Genomic DNA, 19326 nt, shown 5'->3' on the forward strand with positions numbered 1-19326 from the left:
ATCATCATCATCATCATCATCATCATCATCATCATCATCATCATCATCATGCTGCTCATTCTTCAGAAGTAATTACTAAGTAAATAATCCCTTTTCCCATTAACAAAGGAATAGCTATATTACATTAAAATTATGACTTAACATGGGACAAGTGTTCTCCTTTCATGATACATGAGCTCTTTTGTACCAACATTGTTTTTCTCTCTAGTATTATATAATGTTAGGCTTGTCTATTATTTATTTGGAGGGGGGGGGAAAGAAAAGGGATGGGTTTTGATTATTAGTTTATTTACTTGGATTTGTGTCCCATTTTTTATTTTATTTTTTGGCCAAACATGGGACTCCAGGCAGCTCACAGTGAAGAATGCATCAAGACACAAAGCAAAATAGACTATTAAACCAGAATTAAATTAAACTGACAATTCGAAACACAATTTAAAACACATCAGTAAGAAAAGCACAACACTCAGCACACCGTGTGCTCAGCAGCCTGTCAGTGGCCAAATATGTCAACATTCATTGAAAACACTAACTTTGGAAAGTAATGCAGACTCTTCTGTTTTTCATGGTTTCATGAGGCAAGCAATTTTTTTGGAAAGAAAGGAGGAGGGGATGAAAGAGAGGAAGGCAGAAGGAGAGATATTCATCCCTGTTTGAAGCTGGTTGACATTTGAACCTATAGTGGACTCAATTGGAGAGCTTGAGTGCATAGAGATATATGCTGGGTTGTCCCAGGCCTAAGGATTTCTAAATAAACATCGTCTGAAAGGGTTACTGGAGCCAGGCCAATCTTAGGTTCACTTTGCTATCACCTCCTAATAATCTCTTGAAGAAACACAAAATGGTTAATTGTTAACTGAACACCATCTCAAAGAAGGTGCAAAGATGCTCAGGGATGCCCAGATTGTGCGGCTAGGACAAAGCCTGTCCTACAGCTTTTTTTTCATGCATTCTCTTCCAGTGCAGAACGACTTCTGGAACAATGCAGGCTGTTGTTTCCCTTGCCAATGGTGATGATGAATCCACGCTGGGTTTCAGTCCGAAGTTTGAATGATCTCTCCCTGGTGTTGAACACTTTTTTTTTTTTTGCAGGGAGGAGATCTAGCACCTTCGATAGCTCCTTTAAAAATCAGACAAAAGAGAATATCAGACTACGGTGTTATAGCGCTATGATTCCACTTCAACTGCTATGGCTGCTCCCTGTGGAATCCTGTGATTTGCAGTTCAGGGAGGGGCATTTAGAATTCTCAACCAAAGAGCTCTTAGCCCTTGCTAAACTACATATCCCAGAATAACAAACCCCACATTGATCCCCTCCCAAGAATAAGTTGGGTGGATGGAGAGCTAAGGCTCTTCAAAATGATCTGGCAAAAGTGGGCCACCAAGACTCTTGTGTAGTTGATCCTGTCAATTTGTGGCAGCCCCATGGATTTCACAGGGTTTTCTTAGGCAAAGGATTCATCAGAGGTGGTTTTTCCAGTTCCTTCCTCTAAAATATAGTCTACAGCACTTGGGCTTCAATGGTGGTTTCACGTCCAAGTGCTTACCAAGGTTGTCACTGCTTAGCTTCCAAGATCAGATAGGATCTGGGGCCTTTAGGATATTAGGTTCTCCAACAGCTATATGTTGTTCAACCCACCCTAGAGCTGACTCTGTTTAGCTTCCAAGATCAATTAGAAGTGTACTAAATGTTCAGATACTAAGTTTTGAGGCAATAATGCCATGGAACCTTCCCAGAATTGGGGCAATCTATCCTCTCCACACTTATTTGGAAGTAAGCTACCTTGAACCGATGAAGTACATGTTGTGCTTGTAGGTGCCTTCCTCTTTAAGGAAGTTTAAGTGATGATGGAGGGGGAAAGTCACCTACCCTCTCCCTGTAAGTACCTGCAAGTAGGCAAAAGTAATAACAACCTGCCGGCCGAGGTTGAGCCCTTCACTGTAAAAACACTTCCATAGTTCTGACCTTAATGGAAATGGTTGAACACCGGGGCTTCTCACGTCACAGTTGCCAAGGCATTTGGGTTCTTTTTCTTTTCAGAAACTGTGTTGATAATACAGTGCAGGACAAGTAGATTTTTCAAATATAATTTTAACCAGACGAATACATACTTACTTGGCTATTAAACTGGCAGAGAAATACCTATTGCACTAGCAGATGGAGTAGTGCAGGGGTGGAGAACCTTTGGTTATCTTGAGTTTTCCTCTCTGCCGCTCTCATCAGTCATATCCAGCAAGGTAAGGGATTCTGGAAACTGTAGTACTCTGAAACTTCTGCAGGCCCAAAGGTTCCATACCCTTGTAATGGAGTATTTGGCAAGCACTTGGTTGGAAGTTTGTAAAACATGGCATAGTAATCCACATTTAGGCTTTGCTGTAGAGCTGCAGCCAATTCTGAGGCTGCGTCCTTTGCCTGTACAAAATAAAAAGGAGCCAAAGTGGCCTAGAAGAATTTAATCCCCAACCCTCTTCTAAATATCCAGTGCCTCCTTTTTTTGCATGCCCAACATGGAGTGCAACAAATCAGCATGGCAGGTTTTTAAATTCACATCTGGAACAACAGCTTCTTCCAAACAGTTCAGCCTCATCCAGATGTAATCTAAAACATCTGATTCATAAACCCCTTAAAATTGAGGTTTGTGCTGGAAATGCCAACTCGTTCTTCACAATGGTGAAACGTAACAGTTCCCACCATGGGCTCCTTTGATCGCCAAAGGGGAAAAGGTGATGCATCCGGATGTGTAAATCTGGTGTAAATTCACTTCTAATGAATGTCACATCTTGCAGACCATTTGATCTTCACAAAGACGGAGAGTGTCTCATTTTCTCAACCCTTTCCCCTTTATCAACAGTGTGGCCAAGGCATGCTGTTCATTGTGGCCCTCAACCAGTGCCATATGGGCAAACTGAACATGACAACGCCACACCTGTGTTTCTTTTCATGTCCCCACGCCAATGTCATATAAAACAGGGAGTTGGGTGGAGTGTAGAAATATCACAAGGACATACCTTCCAACTGTCCTCATTTGACAAAGATAATCTTGATTAATCCACTTTTGCATCTTCTAAAGAACCTATTCCAACTCTATGATTCTGATTCTGTGCTGCTATGTTTTTGATTCTCTCTTCATCCATGGCAGGAATTGGGGTGGGATTGGGCTGGTTGCTTCTGGAGTCCCTGCTTGGTCTCAGGAGCATTGCTCTCTCCATAATCTGTCCCACGGGTGGGCAGTGGTGCTCCCAAGAGTCATTTTGTGACTGGTGTGAGTGTTGGACTATAACTCTGGAGACCATGGTTTGATTCTTCGCTTGACTATGAAACCACTGGGTGACCTTTGGCAAGTCACATACTCTCAGCTTCAGGGGAAGGCAATGGCAAACCTCCTCTGAACAAATCTTGCCAAGAAAATCCTATGATTTTGGATGTTCCTGCATGGCAGAGGGTTGGACTGGATGGCCCTCATGGTCTCTTCCAACTCTATGAATCTATGAATTCTTGGGCTTTTTGTTTGGTGAGGTGCTTAGAATTTACTCCTAGAGAGCAGTAGTGATGCAGTCGAGGGGAGAGCAATGGTACTTTCCAGCAGAGAATTCTAAGTATGCCACCCAACTACAAACCCCAGGATTCCAGAGGATGGAGCCATCACACTTAAAGTGATATCCAAACTGATATAATTGCATAGCACAGATCTGTTGTGCAACCAAGTACCTGACGGACACTTTCCTGGCAGATAGTGTCTGAATGATTTGATTCTCCTCCATGGGAAATTACCAGATTCTGTACATTTGTTTATTTCTCATTAAATGCTGCTCCCCTGATATCACCTCTGGTCCAGACAGCAATCGCTTTGTTCTTCCAGAAGCTTCAGTTATCTTTGTGTGTCTTCTCTCCCACTTCCCTTCTCACACACAAACACACATACACACTCCTGTCTGTCTGCGTTGCTATCTACTGAATGTTTCCAGAGAGGAGCAGGTGGCAGTGGGAGTAACTGGACCATAATACAACATTATTGGCTTTAAAATGATTTCCCCCCACCAAGGCATCTGGGGCAGGTGGAGCTGGGCCATTCTGCATTGCCTCAGTCTTTTCTTATCTCTCCCACCTCCAGGCTCTCTCTCTCTTTCTCTCTCTTCTATTTAAAATGTTGTCTCCTCTTCCTTTCTTCGCCTTCAGCCTTGCAGACTTGGTAGGGGGGTGGCCTTTTGCAGTGCCTGGCCTGCGCTCCGAACATGGTAACTACTAAGGTCAGTTCCAAGTATGAAGAGCTGATGAATAAGCTATTATGGAGCCACTCTTTCTGTTGACTCAGTGGACATTTCCTGGCTTCAGAGGAAGCAAGGGAGAATGGGGGGCTTTGTCCAGCCGAGGAATCTTTAAAATGCAACGTCCCCCCCACCCCGCCCTCTTCTGCAACTTTTATGGCTTTGTTCGCTGGCATGTCTGAGGGAGGAAAACAGAGCCTATCTTGGCCATGGGCCACCCTGCTTGGCACAGAAAGATCTGCGTCAGGGCACATGGTAATTTGGTTGTTTTCCCACAAAAGGTAATTGCGGTTTCTTTTGGCCCACGCTCCATCTGACAGGTGATGCTTTTTCGGGCTGATACCTGAAGGCCACTTGGATGGCTGATGCCCTGAAAGAGGTCTCTTTCTGCCAGCTTGACTTATTGGGATGATGATGGATTGCTCTTATAATACAGGTGGATCGTATCTTGGAAGGTTACTCTCAAAAAGTATTTAGTCTCAATTTTAGTTCCAAGGGGCCCTTTCCAAAGTAGTGAATGGCTGTTATAGTTTTTGGTCAAGATGACATTGCAGGTGTTGTTGTTTTTGTTGTTGTGTACCTTCAAGTCATTTCTGACTTATGGCAACCCTAAGGAGAACTTCATATGTGTAAAACACCAAAAGGTTTCTCTCTCTCTCTCTCTCTCTCTCTGTGTGTGTGTGTGTGTATGTGTATGTGCGCACAGACATAAACACATACACACTCACTACAATTCCTGTTTCTGCATTTGCAGCTTGCTCTTTTAGAGTTGAGCATTTAGAATTCTTTTCCAGAGAGCTCTTAGGCTTCAATAAACTACAAACCCCAGAATTCCATAGCAGGCAGCCAAAGCAGTTAAAATTGAATAATAACCCTATAACGGTGTAGTGTGATATGGTTCATGCAACCAAAGGTACTACAAGATCCCTTTGCAAATACCAGTATGTTATTTATATTTCTCTTCCTAGTCTGAGAACTAGGGGGAAGAAAAAAGATTACTCCTCTTATGCCCCTGAGGTTCTAGTTCTCTAAGGTGGGCCTGAAAGTGAGCAAGTTCTGCTAGCATTTCTGAGACCAGAGATCAGTGGGAAATAAGCAGCGGTTTCTCTTGGTCCATCATGCAGAATTTCATTAAACCGTGCTCTCCATCTGTCCTGATTAATCCCTTGCTGTCCCACTTTTTCAGCTGCTTTTAAAATGTCCCAGTTTCTCCTCCTCTCACTTTCTGCCTTAGTTGCTACAAACTGAGTTGAAAATGGAAAAGGAGTTTGCATTCAGTAGAGAGGACAGGAGAGAAGTTGTGGAATCCTGTCCTTCCCAAGAGGCTCAGGCAAAAGCAAACTGCAACAGCCACTCCTAGATCATGTGTTCCTCCTTTTGCCATCTTGACCACACTCAGATGTTGCTTAGCCACTCATGCCCTCGTTTTTATCTGTGAAATGTTGGCTGGTATGGGCGTGGCATAGTGATCTGAGTGTTGGACTACGACTCTGGAGACCAGGGTTCGATTCCCGGCTCAGCCATGAAACCCACTGAGCAACCTCAGGCAAGGCGCACTCTCTCAGCCTCAGGGAAAGGCAATGGCAAACCTCCTCTGAGGAAATCTTGCCAAGAAAACTCCATGATAGGTTCACCTTAGGGTTGCCATCAATCGGAAATGACTTGAAGGTACAGAACAACAAGAACGCTGAGATGCCACAGAGTTCTTTGCTGCAAGCCATGATAAGAAGGAACAGGATAAATGATAAAAGAAAGAAAGAAAGGAGGAAATTATGTGAGCATGACTAAGGGATTCCCCTCTCCATGAGCCGGAGGTGGACAGCAAGAGAGGAAATTGTCCTCTGCCAGGTCAGACAGTTCGTCTGTCTCACCAGTGTTATTGTCTCCTATGACTGGTAGTGACTTTGCAGAAGCAAGGGCTGGGGAATCTCCCTTTCCATACCTAGTGGGTTTTGGATGTGGGGAGTAGAGGGAGCCTGGAAGGATTGCAGGGTGAGTGCCAGAGAATGAGTGACCAAGACAACCTTCTCCCTTATTCTTCATTAGTGTAGGAACCTTGTACATCCGTGATCGTAGAATCCAGCTTTTCTTGGTATTCAAACAACAGTGCAACTCAACAATGCAGTGTAAGCTTCTATTAGAAAGATGGGGTGATGCTTTTTTAAAAAAGGACTCTCTGTCTCAGTTTAATTTGGGAAAAGCCGGGAAAGGATCAAGGAAATGGAATTTCCTGGTGATTAATGGCCAGTTGGGTGGTGCCATGTCTGGGCCTTCACCCCCCGGCCTTTCTTGGGTCCCTTGGAAATACCCTGTGGCTCAATTGTTTTTACTGCACTCTGGACTTGATGGATTATCATTCTGAAAACATCTCTCTCTCTTGCTCTCTCTCTCCTTCCCCTCTTTCTCAGTTCTTGTGTCTATTTCTATGCACATTCCCAAGCAAGTCAGTGCCCTTTGTTCTTCTCCTCCTTGAGGGATCAGGGATGAGTTCTAAAGGGATATGGATGGGCTGTAGGGTCATAGAAATCTGCTGGTGAAACGTGAGGATGATAAAATAACCATGTGCTGTCCACAGGCAGGGTGTGATAAATGCAGAAGGGAACAAGGGTGGGCATCCGAGATCTTTGGTCTAGCAAAATAAACTTGACCCAGGAATAAGGGAGTTAGGGTATATCTCCGAAATTGGCCAAGTGGTGGTCAAGAAGGCTTCCTTGACATACAGCCAATTTTCTTGCAGTTGCCCACTTTGAGTAGATGGTGGCCATAGGTTAATTACTTTGCCTATTTAAGGCCACCAGTTCCAGACCCCTTGTAGATTTATTTTATATTATTTTATTTCTATGCCGCCTTTCTCCCAAAAAGAGATCCTAGATTCAGCTCTTGGCCCAGGATTGTCTTCAGGGCTGACCCTGCACTTAGATAAAGTAAAACAGATGCTTCGGGCAGCAGATTTGGAGTGTCATTAAAACGGGCAAATTGATAGTTATTTTATTTGTGAATACTGCATTTTACTGCTGGGGTGGAGAAAGGCATGGCCTAAATGCCCTAAAGACACAAGATCCCATCTCAGCTTGGAAGGTAAGGAGATGGCCAACAAATACCAGGTGTTGTAAAAGTATATTTCAGAGGAAGAAACTGGCACAATCTTGCTTAAGAAACCCCATGAGATTAATGGATATGTAGAGAGTAGCACCTTTGAGACTGCCATAAATGAAAGAAAGTAGTTGGCAGTGTGAGCTTTTGTAGATTTTAGTCTACTTCCTCAGATGTATTTACTCTGAGGAAGTAGACTGAAGTCTATGAAAGCTTATGCTGCCAACTTCTTTCTTTCAGTTAGTCTCAAAGGTGCTACAAGATCTCTCTACATACTGATTCTATGACCTAACATGACTATATTTTTGAATTCTACCGGAATTAATAGGGTTGCCATAAGTCGACAGGAAACTCCTAGGTACATATACACACTTGGAGAAAGGAACATTGGGGATTTTCTGTCATCTGGGGATGCCTTAGCCAGACTTCCTGCACTAAGCAGGGAGCTGGACTTGGTGGCCTATGGGGCCTTTTTCTACTCTTTGAGTCTTCAATTCTGTAATTCTATTCCATGTGCCATAATAACATGTCTTAGACATTATGGCTTTGAATGAGTGTGGCATCCATTAGTGCTTGGCCTTGGGCAGCACTATGTCTTGGGCCATTTTACAACAATGGGAAAGGATTTGGGAACCATTTAGCTTCCAGCAGAGGTCCTACAAATACAACTTGAGAAACCCTCCTTTAGCAAGTAAGAGGTCATTGCTAGGGGATCCATAATAATAATGAACTATTGCAATGTGGGAAATCAAATGTTCCAGGGATGCTAAATATGGCCCCTGGTAGAGGTTTTAAATGTAGTCCCATTCAATCCTGAACTTTTATTTGTCCATTTCTTTTTCACTCTGCTTTTCCAGAACTTCAGAATGACTCATGTGGGATTCCTACGAGTCCCAAGGGCTCCAATCGGCTTCAGAGGTCTTTGGCACTTTTCCTGCCTTGGGCTAGCCTTCCCAAGCCAGCATGTGGCTATTCGGCCCAAAAATAATTTATGATTTTGTGAAGAAGTCACCAGCTCTTCCTGTTGCTTGGAAGCTGGTGTCTCCACAGATTGAGAAATGCTTCTTTCATCACATTATTGTCTAATTAATCTTCCCAGACTAAGAAAAGAGAGAGTCAGTCTGTGGACATAGCTCCAAGAGAGGGTTTGCTTTTGAAATGCAAATCTGGAGCTTGTCTAGGCAACCCCCGGTTCAAAAGCAGTAATCATTATAACAGGCAAGAAGCCGGAATAGGCATGCGAGCAAAGGCTGGTGAAATTGAACTGAAATTGCTTGAAATTACACTGGTGTAGAGTTTAAATTAAAACCAGCTGCCCTGTCTTAAGATTGTTTTTTGGGTTTTAAAAACATCACCTTAAGGTTGGGTTGAATCTCAGTGCGTCTGCTGGAGTTATTAGGCCGGCGGTGTTTCCGAACTTGTAATTTCAGCAGTTATATAGCTTCAATAACCACTTTAATTCAAGCTAATAATGACCATGAGGTATGGTGTCAGTCAATTTCTGGTAAATTATCAAGCACATGACCAAAGAGGATGAAAAATACTCCTAAGTCATCTGCGCCGTAAATGTATTTTGCTCTTTTTGGGGCTCTGCCCAAAACCTACAGAAGCCAACAAGAGTTTCCATTGACTTTGACGTGACTTGGACTGAGCTTGCGTTGGATTGCGCTCTTGTTTGGCTCATGCTTAGTAGTGGTGGGATTTTATTTATTTTTTGCTACACTGTTCCATACAGCACTAGTAAAATGTTCAGTAGTTCTTTTGGTAAGCCAAAATTCAACAGTGGTGCTGTAATGGAGGGAGAGGTGTAGCTTTTACAACACATTTGTCCATTGGGCAACCGCTATAGGGACTACTTTGGTTTGCTTCAAAACATCCATACATAGAATGATGGTGGTTTATGACTGTAGAATGATTGCATTTTATCATAAGGGTCATTCCTTATGGTCTGATTTGGAATATAAGTTGCATAGAGTCCTGATAATGCAAAAGTGTAGTAATTACAATTACCACACATCCACCTTTTCTAGGACATGCCCTCTTTTTCAGAGCTAAAATTCTAGTCCTTCAAATTCCTTTATATGTCCTCTTTGTCATAGCTAAAATTCCTGTCTGGGCATATTTGTATAAATTGCACAATTTTACAATTGGTAAGGGTTTATTCCCTCATATAGACTTAGGGCAGAACTTCCCATCAGAAAATGCAAAGAAACTTCATTGCACAGTCTCTTTCATTCTCCATCAAACCTGGGTTTCTGAGAGCCTGCAAAAAACAGGCAGCCAGCCAAAGGAAGAGGCTTTCAAGACCATCATGGAGGGTTGGTTGGGCTTATTGAGTCACAAGCGGATTGACTTTGGAAGGCAAGGAGCAGATAATACAAAACAGGCTTGCCAGCATATTAGCAGAGCTGGAGACCAATGTGGAAAGTAGAGAGACTGTTGAAGACATCTTTGATGGAATTGCTTAGTGGTCGTAGCGTTTGATGTGGTTGCCTTCCTATATTGTCGTGTTGGGCTACTACTTGGCTTGAATCGGAGGCTGAATCCCCACTATAATCTCCTTTTGTCTTCATTGCCTTTCCTTGCCTTCATGCCTTCTCCTTCCTTCCCTTGCAAGTACTTGCCAGCCACTAGTAAGTATTCGACATAGGCCCCTTAAGTTCATAAGCAATGGTGTTCAGAGGTTTCTTTGATGGTTTGGGCCATTCAGGGTTAGTCAATGGAAAGAAGCAGAAGGAGGCTGAATGTTAGGAGAGTTAATGTGAGACTCTGTAGAGAAGCACCAGATGCAGCTCTAATAGACTTTGTCCCCTTTTTTGGGACAGGCAACCAAAGTGGAGAGCAACTTGGCACAGATGCCCTGCCACTGTTTGGCCTCCAGGCTTCTCTCCCAGTGAATGGTTTTTCTTGAAAAGAGCAGCATAAGGCCCAAGGCCAGCCCAGGAGGTTTGGTAGTCTGAGAAGGAGCAGCAGATGGCACACACACACACACATACTTACACACACAACCAACACACAGCACATTCATCTAAGTCGAGGTATGTAGTGCCCAAAGCCAGCCAAGTTATTTGGCCACATGAAGCAGAAAACCCCTCAAGTGCCCTACCCCATCCTTGGCACTAAAGATACAGTCATAACAAACAAACTAACACTGCACTGCCTTTCCGTAGCGCACACAAGATCTGCCACCTGAGGCAGTTGTCTCCTTATACATCTTGGCTGTGTAATAACCTTAACGTTTGCAAGCTGCTTTTAGGAGTAGTGGAGTAGTGGTATCCATTCGGTCAGAACTAAAGCCCATTGAACCAAGTATCCTTGTCTCTGAACAGCCAGGTGTAGGATTGCACTGTTGGCTTCTTAAAAACAGTCATCCAGCCCTGTGATAGGGTTGCATTAGGGTCACAATAAGTCAGAAATGACTTGAAGGCACACAACAAAAATACTTATAGATTTTTGTCCACCAGAATGGCAGTTGTTTGAAAAGTGGAAGCTGGTTAAAGAAAGAAAAAAAGCATCCCTAGATGTCTTTTGGTAGATTTCTCAAAGGTACGAAAATGTTTTTCATAAGCGAGGCTCACCTGATTTGGTTGTTTCATTTCACACGTGTGTAAATTTGGATAAAACATTTGTAGAAACAGAGTGAACTGCTCTTCTTTTTTTATGATACAGGAAGCTATCCCTCCTCTTTCCATATTATTTCCGCCTCTGAGACCAAATTTCCTGTTCAAGAACTAATGCCCAGGAACACATTTATTTGGTAAACTGAGGTATACCTGTAAGTGATTTGTGGATATGGATCCTTACAGCTGCCTGCATTTGTGGACACTACTGTACTTAGAAGCCTGGCAGTAATCATGAAGAGTATCTGTGCTTCAACATGTACCATGTAGGCTGCATCCACACTGCAGAAATAATCCAGTTTGACACCACTTTAACTACCATGGCACAATGCTATGGAATTCTGGGAATTCTATTCTGGTGTCCCAACCAACTACAACCCCTAGAATTCCATAGCATTGCACCATGGTTGTTAGTGGATTATTTCTGCAGTGTGGATACAGCCTGAGTTGGAGATATCTGTTTGGAAAGCCTCCTCTTCCAATTGAACAAATGTAGCCCTACAGAAAAAGTGATGGATGGTTTCCTCAATATATATAGTGTGCAGATATAGGGCACAGCAATGTCTAGCTTTGCAATCCTGCCTATATGGGATTTTGGACGTGTTCCACCATTCAGAATGAAACTTATACTGCCTGGTAGTTTCCCCCACCCGACCCCAAACACACCAAAACCTCATTAATTCAGGAGGGGATGCAAGTTCATGGGCTGTAAATTTTAATGGATTTTTAATATCCTAAATTATGGCGCCATAAATAAGCTGTAAATTTTTTGCTCGGCAAAAATCACCGGGGCATCTGAAAACCATTAGTAAACACTCCATGCTACTTGCAAACTGAGCTGGTTTGCTGTGAAGCGGGTGGGAGTTGGGTAGGACGAAGAAAACAGGTGCACAGGGCAGAGACGAAGGGCAGCAAAGATCCTGGATAGGTGGCCATGTCAAGCTGTTTTGAGGTCACTGGCTCCTGTTGTTCTTGCAACACGATGCTCACTTTTATGGGGAGGAGAAGAGGTTAAATGATATTATTTACTGGGAAGAGAGAGAGATTGAGAGAGGCTGACCTTCTAGAGCCTTTTCAGAATTCTTGAGATCACAGAAAATTTATCATTTCAGTCCCCAACCATTTATTAGCCAGGAGTGGTGGCCGCCTACTTTGCTTACCAGGCAGTCTTGAGGTCAAACCTCCTTCTCAAATTCTCCAGACATCAGGCAATCTGAAATGTTGGAGCTCATAAAATGTCAAGATCGGGCGGTGAATCTTTTTGACCACCAGGGAAAGTTTAAACAACTCTGGTAGCCATGAGATCTCAAGCCTATGGCCACTTTATTAATTTCTGATACCCGAAAGGCACCAGATCCTGTGTGACCAAATACCAGGTGCTGTAGGCAAAAAAATAAGTACCGGTAGACCCCCTCCCAAACCCCCAAAATGTCGAAGTACACAGAACCCTCTTGGAAACTGCAAATCAGTCTTGGGTTTGCATCTTCCTCATCCCTGTTCTAATAGCTTCATGCCGGATGTAAATCTCTGGGCTTTTAACTGGCATGCATTAAAAATTAGGCTCTAAGTTTAATTAGCAGATAAATCAACAGACCTTTATTGAAGGGCATGCTTATTTATTTGCAAGGCTGTTTAATTTCTAGTGCACAAAAATAGGAGCTGAAAAAAAAGCAAAACAACCAACAGGATCTGTCTTTCGAATAAAAAGGTCTGTGCGGAGCAGCCATTAAGGATCAATGAACATCCTCCGTTCATATTTCTTCAGAAGCAGTTATTTCTATGGTTTCATTAGAAATCTATTTGCGTTAAATGGGTAGCATTAAGGTGTGCTGAGAGAGTGCCATAGTGGTTTGAGTGTTGGACTATGACTCTGGAGAGCAGGGTTTGATTCTCAGCTCGGCCATGGAAACCCACTGGGTGACTTTGGGCATGTCACACACTCTCAGTCTCAAGGGAAGGCAATGGCAAACCTCTCCTGAACAAATCTTGCCAAGAAAACCCCCACAATAGGGTTGCCTTAGTGTTGTCATAAATTGGAAATGACTTGAAGGCATCCAAAAACAACAACAAAGGTGCGCTGAAGGGCATACGTTGTTTATTTCATAAAGTAAGTGCGTCCACTCCATCAGTTTAGAAACCAAATGGTTAAAGGGCTGGCTAGCAATTTGTGGGGCCTTACTTTCTGAGATATTCTCATGTTGACTCATATATTCATTTGGAATTAGACTTGGGGGTGGTAATATGGGTCTGGAAACTTCAGTGTTTGTGTATCACCCAGCGGTAATTGCATACAGTTGGCTGTGTTATCAGTGTTTCTACAACTGGCCTCTGCATCCTCCATGGACAGAATAGTGTGGATTTGTCAAGACGGAAGATTCTACAGGATTTGTTCACAAATGCAGAAGCGGGGTTGCCACTGATGATGAATTATGAGCATCCTTTCCCTTTGCATCTGGGAGAGGGCCATATGTCCAGAAGGGTCACCCTCTGACCATGCTCCAGGAAGCAGTAGTGGAGAACTAGGCTTCTGCCCTGAAAGGCAACCAGATATAATCTGCTCCTGCATCTGCTTCCTGTTGTCTGGATATCAGCGGCTTGCTTTGTGGTCTTTGAGGGACCTGTTCTTTTTTGGGTAGAGGAAGAAAATGTGACTGTTTTTTTTTAAAGGGGAGGAATTTTTTCTGGAATAGGCATTGCTTTCTGTTGCCAAGCTGAGCATTTGCTTTGGTTTCTTCACTTTTTCAATATACATCTCATGAACTGGAGTTCCAGTCCAGTCCCCTAAGCACTACACCATACTGTCTCTCTGAGTATTTAATATATTTTCTTGTCTTCAAGCAGAACATGATGGTGGCTCTGCTGAAATGAAACAGAAATAGCTACACCCCTCTTCTATATAACAGAGGGTACATTTCATCCACTGCTTCCAGGGAGGTGGTATGTGTGTGTATGAGAGAGCAAGAGAGAGATCTTATCATGTTTTCAAAAGGTTTCTTTGCTGATCAGGCTGCTGTCATGTAGCTCCTTTCTTTGGCCAGAGCTTGCTGGGACATGCTGCCAGTCTCCCTGCCTGAAAGCCCTGGGGTCCCTCAGGCAACTGCTTTGTCATATCTTTTCAGCTTATTTCCTGATGGAGGAACAAGTGGTAAGGATGGGGCTGGGGGGGATGGCAAGAGAGGAGCTGAGGCTGCCATTGCCTTTGGGTAGCTTTAATACCTATCGATGTTAGCCAGTCCACAATCATTCTTTGCAAGAGATGGATTTTTATAATTCATTTATGTTGGCTATGTCTCCTGGTGGCCTAAAAATCCTCAAGGAACGAGATCTCCTCTGATCTTGGAAGCTAAGCAGGGTCAGCTCTGGTTAGTACTTGGATGAGAGACTGTCAATGAATACCAGGTGCAGTAGGCTACATTTCAAAGCAAGGAGCTGGCAAACCTTTCTCTGAATATTCCCTTCCCCAAGAAAATCATATGAAATTCATGGCATTGCCTTAGGTTAACAGGCGACTGGAAGGCGCATGAAGATAGAGACATGCACATCTCCTGGTCTATATTATATTTGTGATCATTGCAGTGGCTTGATTAACATAAAAATTGATGAGACTTGAAGTTTTAATTTGGGCAAGGATTTTGTAAGAAGCAAATGGGGTGCAGCATGTTCCTGGCTTGTGGGCAGCTTCTGAGCACCTTCAGTTTTCTGAACATAAACCTTGTCTGGTCTGGAGCTGAAATGAAGGAAGGCCGGAAAGATTTGGCAAAGCACAAGGGGAGCACCTGAGTAGCTGAGACTCTCCTGGTGAGACTCCAGCATCTCTGAGGGATTATTCTTCCTCTGGAGATCGGTGGGCATTAATTGCCCAGCAGCTCTGCATGGCAGCCAAAATGTGTGCACCTGCATGATCACCCATAGACCCCCTTCATTTGGCTGGCATCATCTTCCAAGCATGTGAGTTACCAGACAGAAAAGTCATGTCTTGGCTAAGAAAAAGAGTTCTCCCTTTCTTCGCCTTTCTTTTTTCTTTTTTAAAATAAATTTAAAATACACCAGGTGAAAATAACATCTAAAGAGATATCGCCGCTCTTGCATATTCTGTGCTTTTGATTGGCATAATCTTGCATAATACCTAGGATCTGGGGGATTTGGCCCTCAGGAGCTGCCCTAGGGAATTGAAGGCTCTATGTATGGTAGAATTGGTGCTGGCACCTTTTATTTACTGCTACTACTACTTCTTTTTGTTGCATGCCTTCAAGTTGTTTCTGATTTAGGGCAACCCAGCCAGTCTATCATGGGGTTTTCTGGAGCTCATTTACTTTATAGTATTCATATATTTGGAGGATAGCTGTCTGAATCACAGAATATACCGAAATCAGAATAATCCAGACCATAGTATTTCTGATATCTATGTAGGGTTATGAAAGCTGAGCAGAGGAAAAAAACGGACAGGAAGAAAATAAACTCATATGAAATGTGGTGGAGGAGCATGGTTTTGTGGGGTACCATAAACTGCTGAAAAGAAAAATGAATGGGTCTGAACTATGGTTATTCTGCATAATTTGTATTTTCCCCCTTAATATACTATTTGAAATGCTGAAATAACACAGCCCTCCTGGCCATGTTTTTCAGGGCACAGCATCTGTCCTTCAGCGTAGGTCTGATAAGGAGGAATATGTGGAAGTTGGACGCCTTGGACCATCGGATTATTTTGGTAAGCTTCCATATATTTGGATGGAAATGGTTTAGAATAAAGAAACAAATCTAGGCTTATTTGTTCATAGGATGGAGTTGTATGAGTTTATGCTTCCTTGCCATCCTAAAAGTGGCCCTCAGTTTATTCTTTCATATGGTTAGGCAGTTGGTGGGAGCCAATAGACAGAACCATTTTGGGCTACAAAGGCTGCAGGTTCTCCAAGGCCATAGATGTTGCAATACACAGACAGAAAAGACCACTGCTGTGGTGCCACAACAAACCACAATCCCTGGAATTCCATAGCCTTGAGCCATGGCAGTTAAAGTGGTGTCAAATTGGGTTATTTCTGCAGTACGGATGCAGCACCCATAAGTGAGGCAGATGTAAGAATGGGGAAAGGCTGGGGAAACATCCACTCGGAGAAAGTGAAGCTCTTGGTGACATTCATGGCTAAGATTATCAGATGAGGAAAGCAAAGAGAACAGAATTTTGAAAATGTGAAGTCGAAGGCTTTCATGGCTGGCATCCATAGTTTTTTGTGGGTTTTTGGGGCTACATGGCCATGTTCTAGAAGAGTTTATTCCTGACGTTTCTCCAGCATCTGTGGCTGGCATCTTCGGAGAACTCATTCTTTGAGGATGCCAGCCACAGATTCTGGCAAAACATCTGGAATGCTGGCGAAACATCAGGAATAAACTCTTGTAGAACATGGCCACATAGCACTAAAAACCTACAAAAAACTAAGAATTTGGAAGTGTTGTTTTGGGGTTTTTTTTGGCACACCACTCCCAGAATCTAGAACTGTGGTCCAAAAGTAGTCCTTCTAAGCTTAGAGAGACATAGCTTGAGGAAAGGATGGAGGATATCAGTGTGGTCAAGACAGCAAATGAAGGATGTCAGTGTGACAGTGATGTGTCTTTCTGCTTGCAGGTGAAATCGCCCTCTTGCTCAACCGGCCCCGGGCTGCTACGGTGGTGGCCCGTGGTCCTCTGAAGTGTGTCAAGCTGGACCGTCCTCGCTTTGAACGGGTCCTGGGCCCCTGCTCAGAAATCCTCAAGAGGAACATCCAGAGATACAATAGTTTCATTTCCCTCACTGTTTAAGTGATTCCGGTTGCCATCCTTTGTGTTAAAATCTCTGCACTTCAAACTCCACCTGTGCCGTTCCATAGCTTTGCAACGAAATCACGAGAGATGCACATTTCATGTATGTTTTTTAAATGTTCATGTCAGGTGTGCTGGATGTCCAATCATCATCTATTTGTTTGAGAAGGGTAGGCAACAGAGATATGGGTGGAAATGGCATTAGAAAATTGAAGGGGGTTTAACTTTGAGGTGCATTCCAGAGCATCCATCACCATCTCCCTTCTTCCCACTTTAATAATGTAATTTTCAGTGCTGAAAGCAAGCTAGGTCTCTGTTCCAGCATTTCATTTATTTACTCTAGTACTGAAAGCCACTCCTTTTAAACTGGAACAACCCCTTCCTACCCCTTCCAGATGTTGCCTAACTAGTTATCCCATTGTTCCTCACTATTGCAGAGGCTATCTAAGGATGGTCTCCAGAACTTGGAAAATTTGGGGGTCCCCCCCCCCCCCCGTACAACTCCCAGCCTTGCTGGTTGAGGTATTCAGAATGGTGCATTCTTTCAATAATCACTGTTCTAAGCTCTGGCTAAATCTGATGAAGCTTGGAGTCCAGAAAAAAATCTAGATAGCCATACAATTTTGTTAATGGAGTGGGATGGTTGCCAAGGCTCCATGTGGCAAAAATGCCAGTTTAACATTCATCTGGGAATTCCTGAAGAAATGGAGCCCCTATCTAACAAGGAGCAGCATGCAAAGAAATCTTTGAAGGTCTTAGGCTTTAATTCTCTCCCCCAATGGCCATGAATTATATTTCAAATAGAGCCGCACTCCAGCACATGATTCCCCTGCAGAACTGCAAAGTGAAGATGCCCAGCAGTTTGCAAAGGCACAAGCAGGTTTCCTTTGCTTCCTTTTGGGCCAGCCTAGCCTATTCCTGCCTAGCTGGGGCAATAGAGCAGAAGCCTGAAAAGTGGTTGGAGACGCACTCCTGTGCATCAGAGCTTCTTCCCACAGCCTGGAAAGGTTACTTTTAAATACCATAACTCCTTGTATCTCCCAACCATCATATCCTGGGAGATACTTGATGTTGCAATCCAAAAATTAAATTGAGAACAGCCTTTGAGAATGCAGACAGTGGGCATCTCTGTTTTAGGACAAAAAGAAGATCTGAGGTCACTGTGAGATCACCACTTTAACCAATGGTAACTTACCACCATCAGGGACGGGTGAGGATTTTGTTTCGGTTTGCTTTTGATCAGATTGTACCAGCATTTGCAAAGTGTGAAAATGAGAGAAAGCAAAATTGACAGGTTCTCCCACCTCAGCCCCTATGTGCAAGCAGTGACATGGAAAGGCAAGAACTAGCATCCGGTACAGTATGTACGATGTTGTAAGTCAAGCTTAGCAATTCATAAATATTGCAGTTCATAGTTATGGTTGTGGCACCATTGCAATGGCTGAAGATGCCCACCCCGGACCAACTTTAGAAGCTACACACGTTGGCAAGATCTTTTCATTCTGCTCCATCCTGGTGGGATAGGGCTGGACATGTCGCCATTCAGCACCCTGCTCTCCAGTGCCTCAGAATGTGTTCCATTTATCAATCTATCTGGCTCTTCGAATTGGAAGATGCAGCTATAGAGGTTATGGGGGGGGGGATCAAATCTGAAGATATAGCTGTGATAAGGAAGCTCTGTCTGAGGATGCAAAATATCAGTCAAGGTTGCTCTGCCTGGTAAAGAGAAGAATCTTGCCACTCCTGCATCTCTGCATTTCTGACTGAAAGTAATCTGTGGTAGGATTTGCATCTCACCTGATTAGGATAAAACAGGTGACTAGTTTACCAGTTCTATGCATACCATGATACCGCTTGACCATCTATGTGACTCCATGTCCATTTGGAGATGAGGAAATTTTTGAATTTGTAGGATTAGTATCTGAAGGTTTGAATGAAATGCTGTAACTTTTTCATGCATCACAAATTTGCAACTGCTGGTCTTTGCAGGGCATGGCTCATTTTTCACCCTCAATGTGAGTTTAGTCACTGTTTGCAACATGTTCCAGTTGAAATATGACACCCAGAAATCTGAAAAGACGTCATTTCAAAGCATTTACAACAAACACTTCTACATTTTTAGCTAGATTGTCATCCTGCCAAACTAACCCGTCTGCCATGGATTCCTTGTCGAAGGAAAGTAAATAACATGGTGTAAAATAGGTGTGGGAGAGCCAGCATAGTGATTTGAGTGTTAAACTGTGACTCTGGAGACCAGGGTTCGATTCACACTCGGTCATGAAACCCACTGGGTGCCCTTGGACAAGTCACAAGCTCTCGGCCTCAGGAGAAAGCAATGACAAATCTCCTCTGAACAAATCTTGCCAAGAAAACTCCTTGGTAGGTTCGCCTTAGGGCAGCCTTTCTCAAATAGTGGGGCGGGCCCCCCAGGGGGGGCGCGAGGCTCCGTAAAGGGGGGCGCGAGGCTCTGTTATGCAGAGGTGTACTTATAACAATTTTATAGACAAATGATACTATTTACAGTTGCGCGGAGGGCGCGAAATGTTTTCTTCTT

General features: G+C 43.5%; 1 protein-coding gene across 3 annotated transcripts in view; it reads left to right on the plus strand.

Moving 5' to 3' along the window:
• PRKAR1B (protein kinase cAMP-dependent type I regulatory subunit beta) overlaps positions 1–19104 on the plus strand; it is a 79488-nt gene extending 60384 nt beyond the window's left edge. For all 3 annotated transcript variants that reach the window (XM_042437402.1, XM_042437401.1, XM_042437404.1), the window contains 2 exons: positions 15606–15687; positions 16600–19104. In XM_042437402.1, the coding sequence (XP_042293336.1) occupies positions 15606–15687; positions 16600–16772 (255 nt within the window). In that variant the 3' untranslated portion in view covers positions 16773–19104. The remainder of the gene's footprint in view (positions 1–15605; positions 15688–16599) is intronic.
• Positions 19105–19326: the final 222 nt, after the last annotated feature.

Source organism: Sceloporus undulatus, chromosome 8 (assembly GCF_019175285.1).
Source record: "Sceloporus undulatus isolate JIND9_A2432 ecotype Alabama chromosome 8, SceUnd_v1.1, whole genome shotgun sequence".
NCBI classification, from domain to species: Eukaryota; Metazoa; Chordata; class Lepidosauria; order Squamata; family Phrynosomatidae; genus Sceloporus; species Sceloporus undulatus.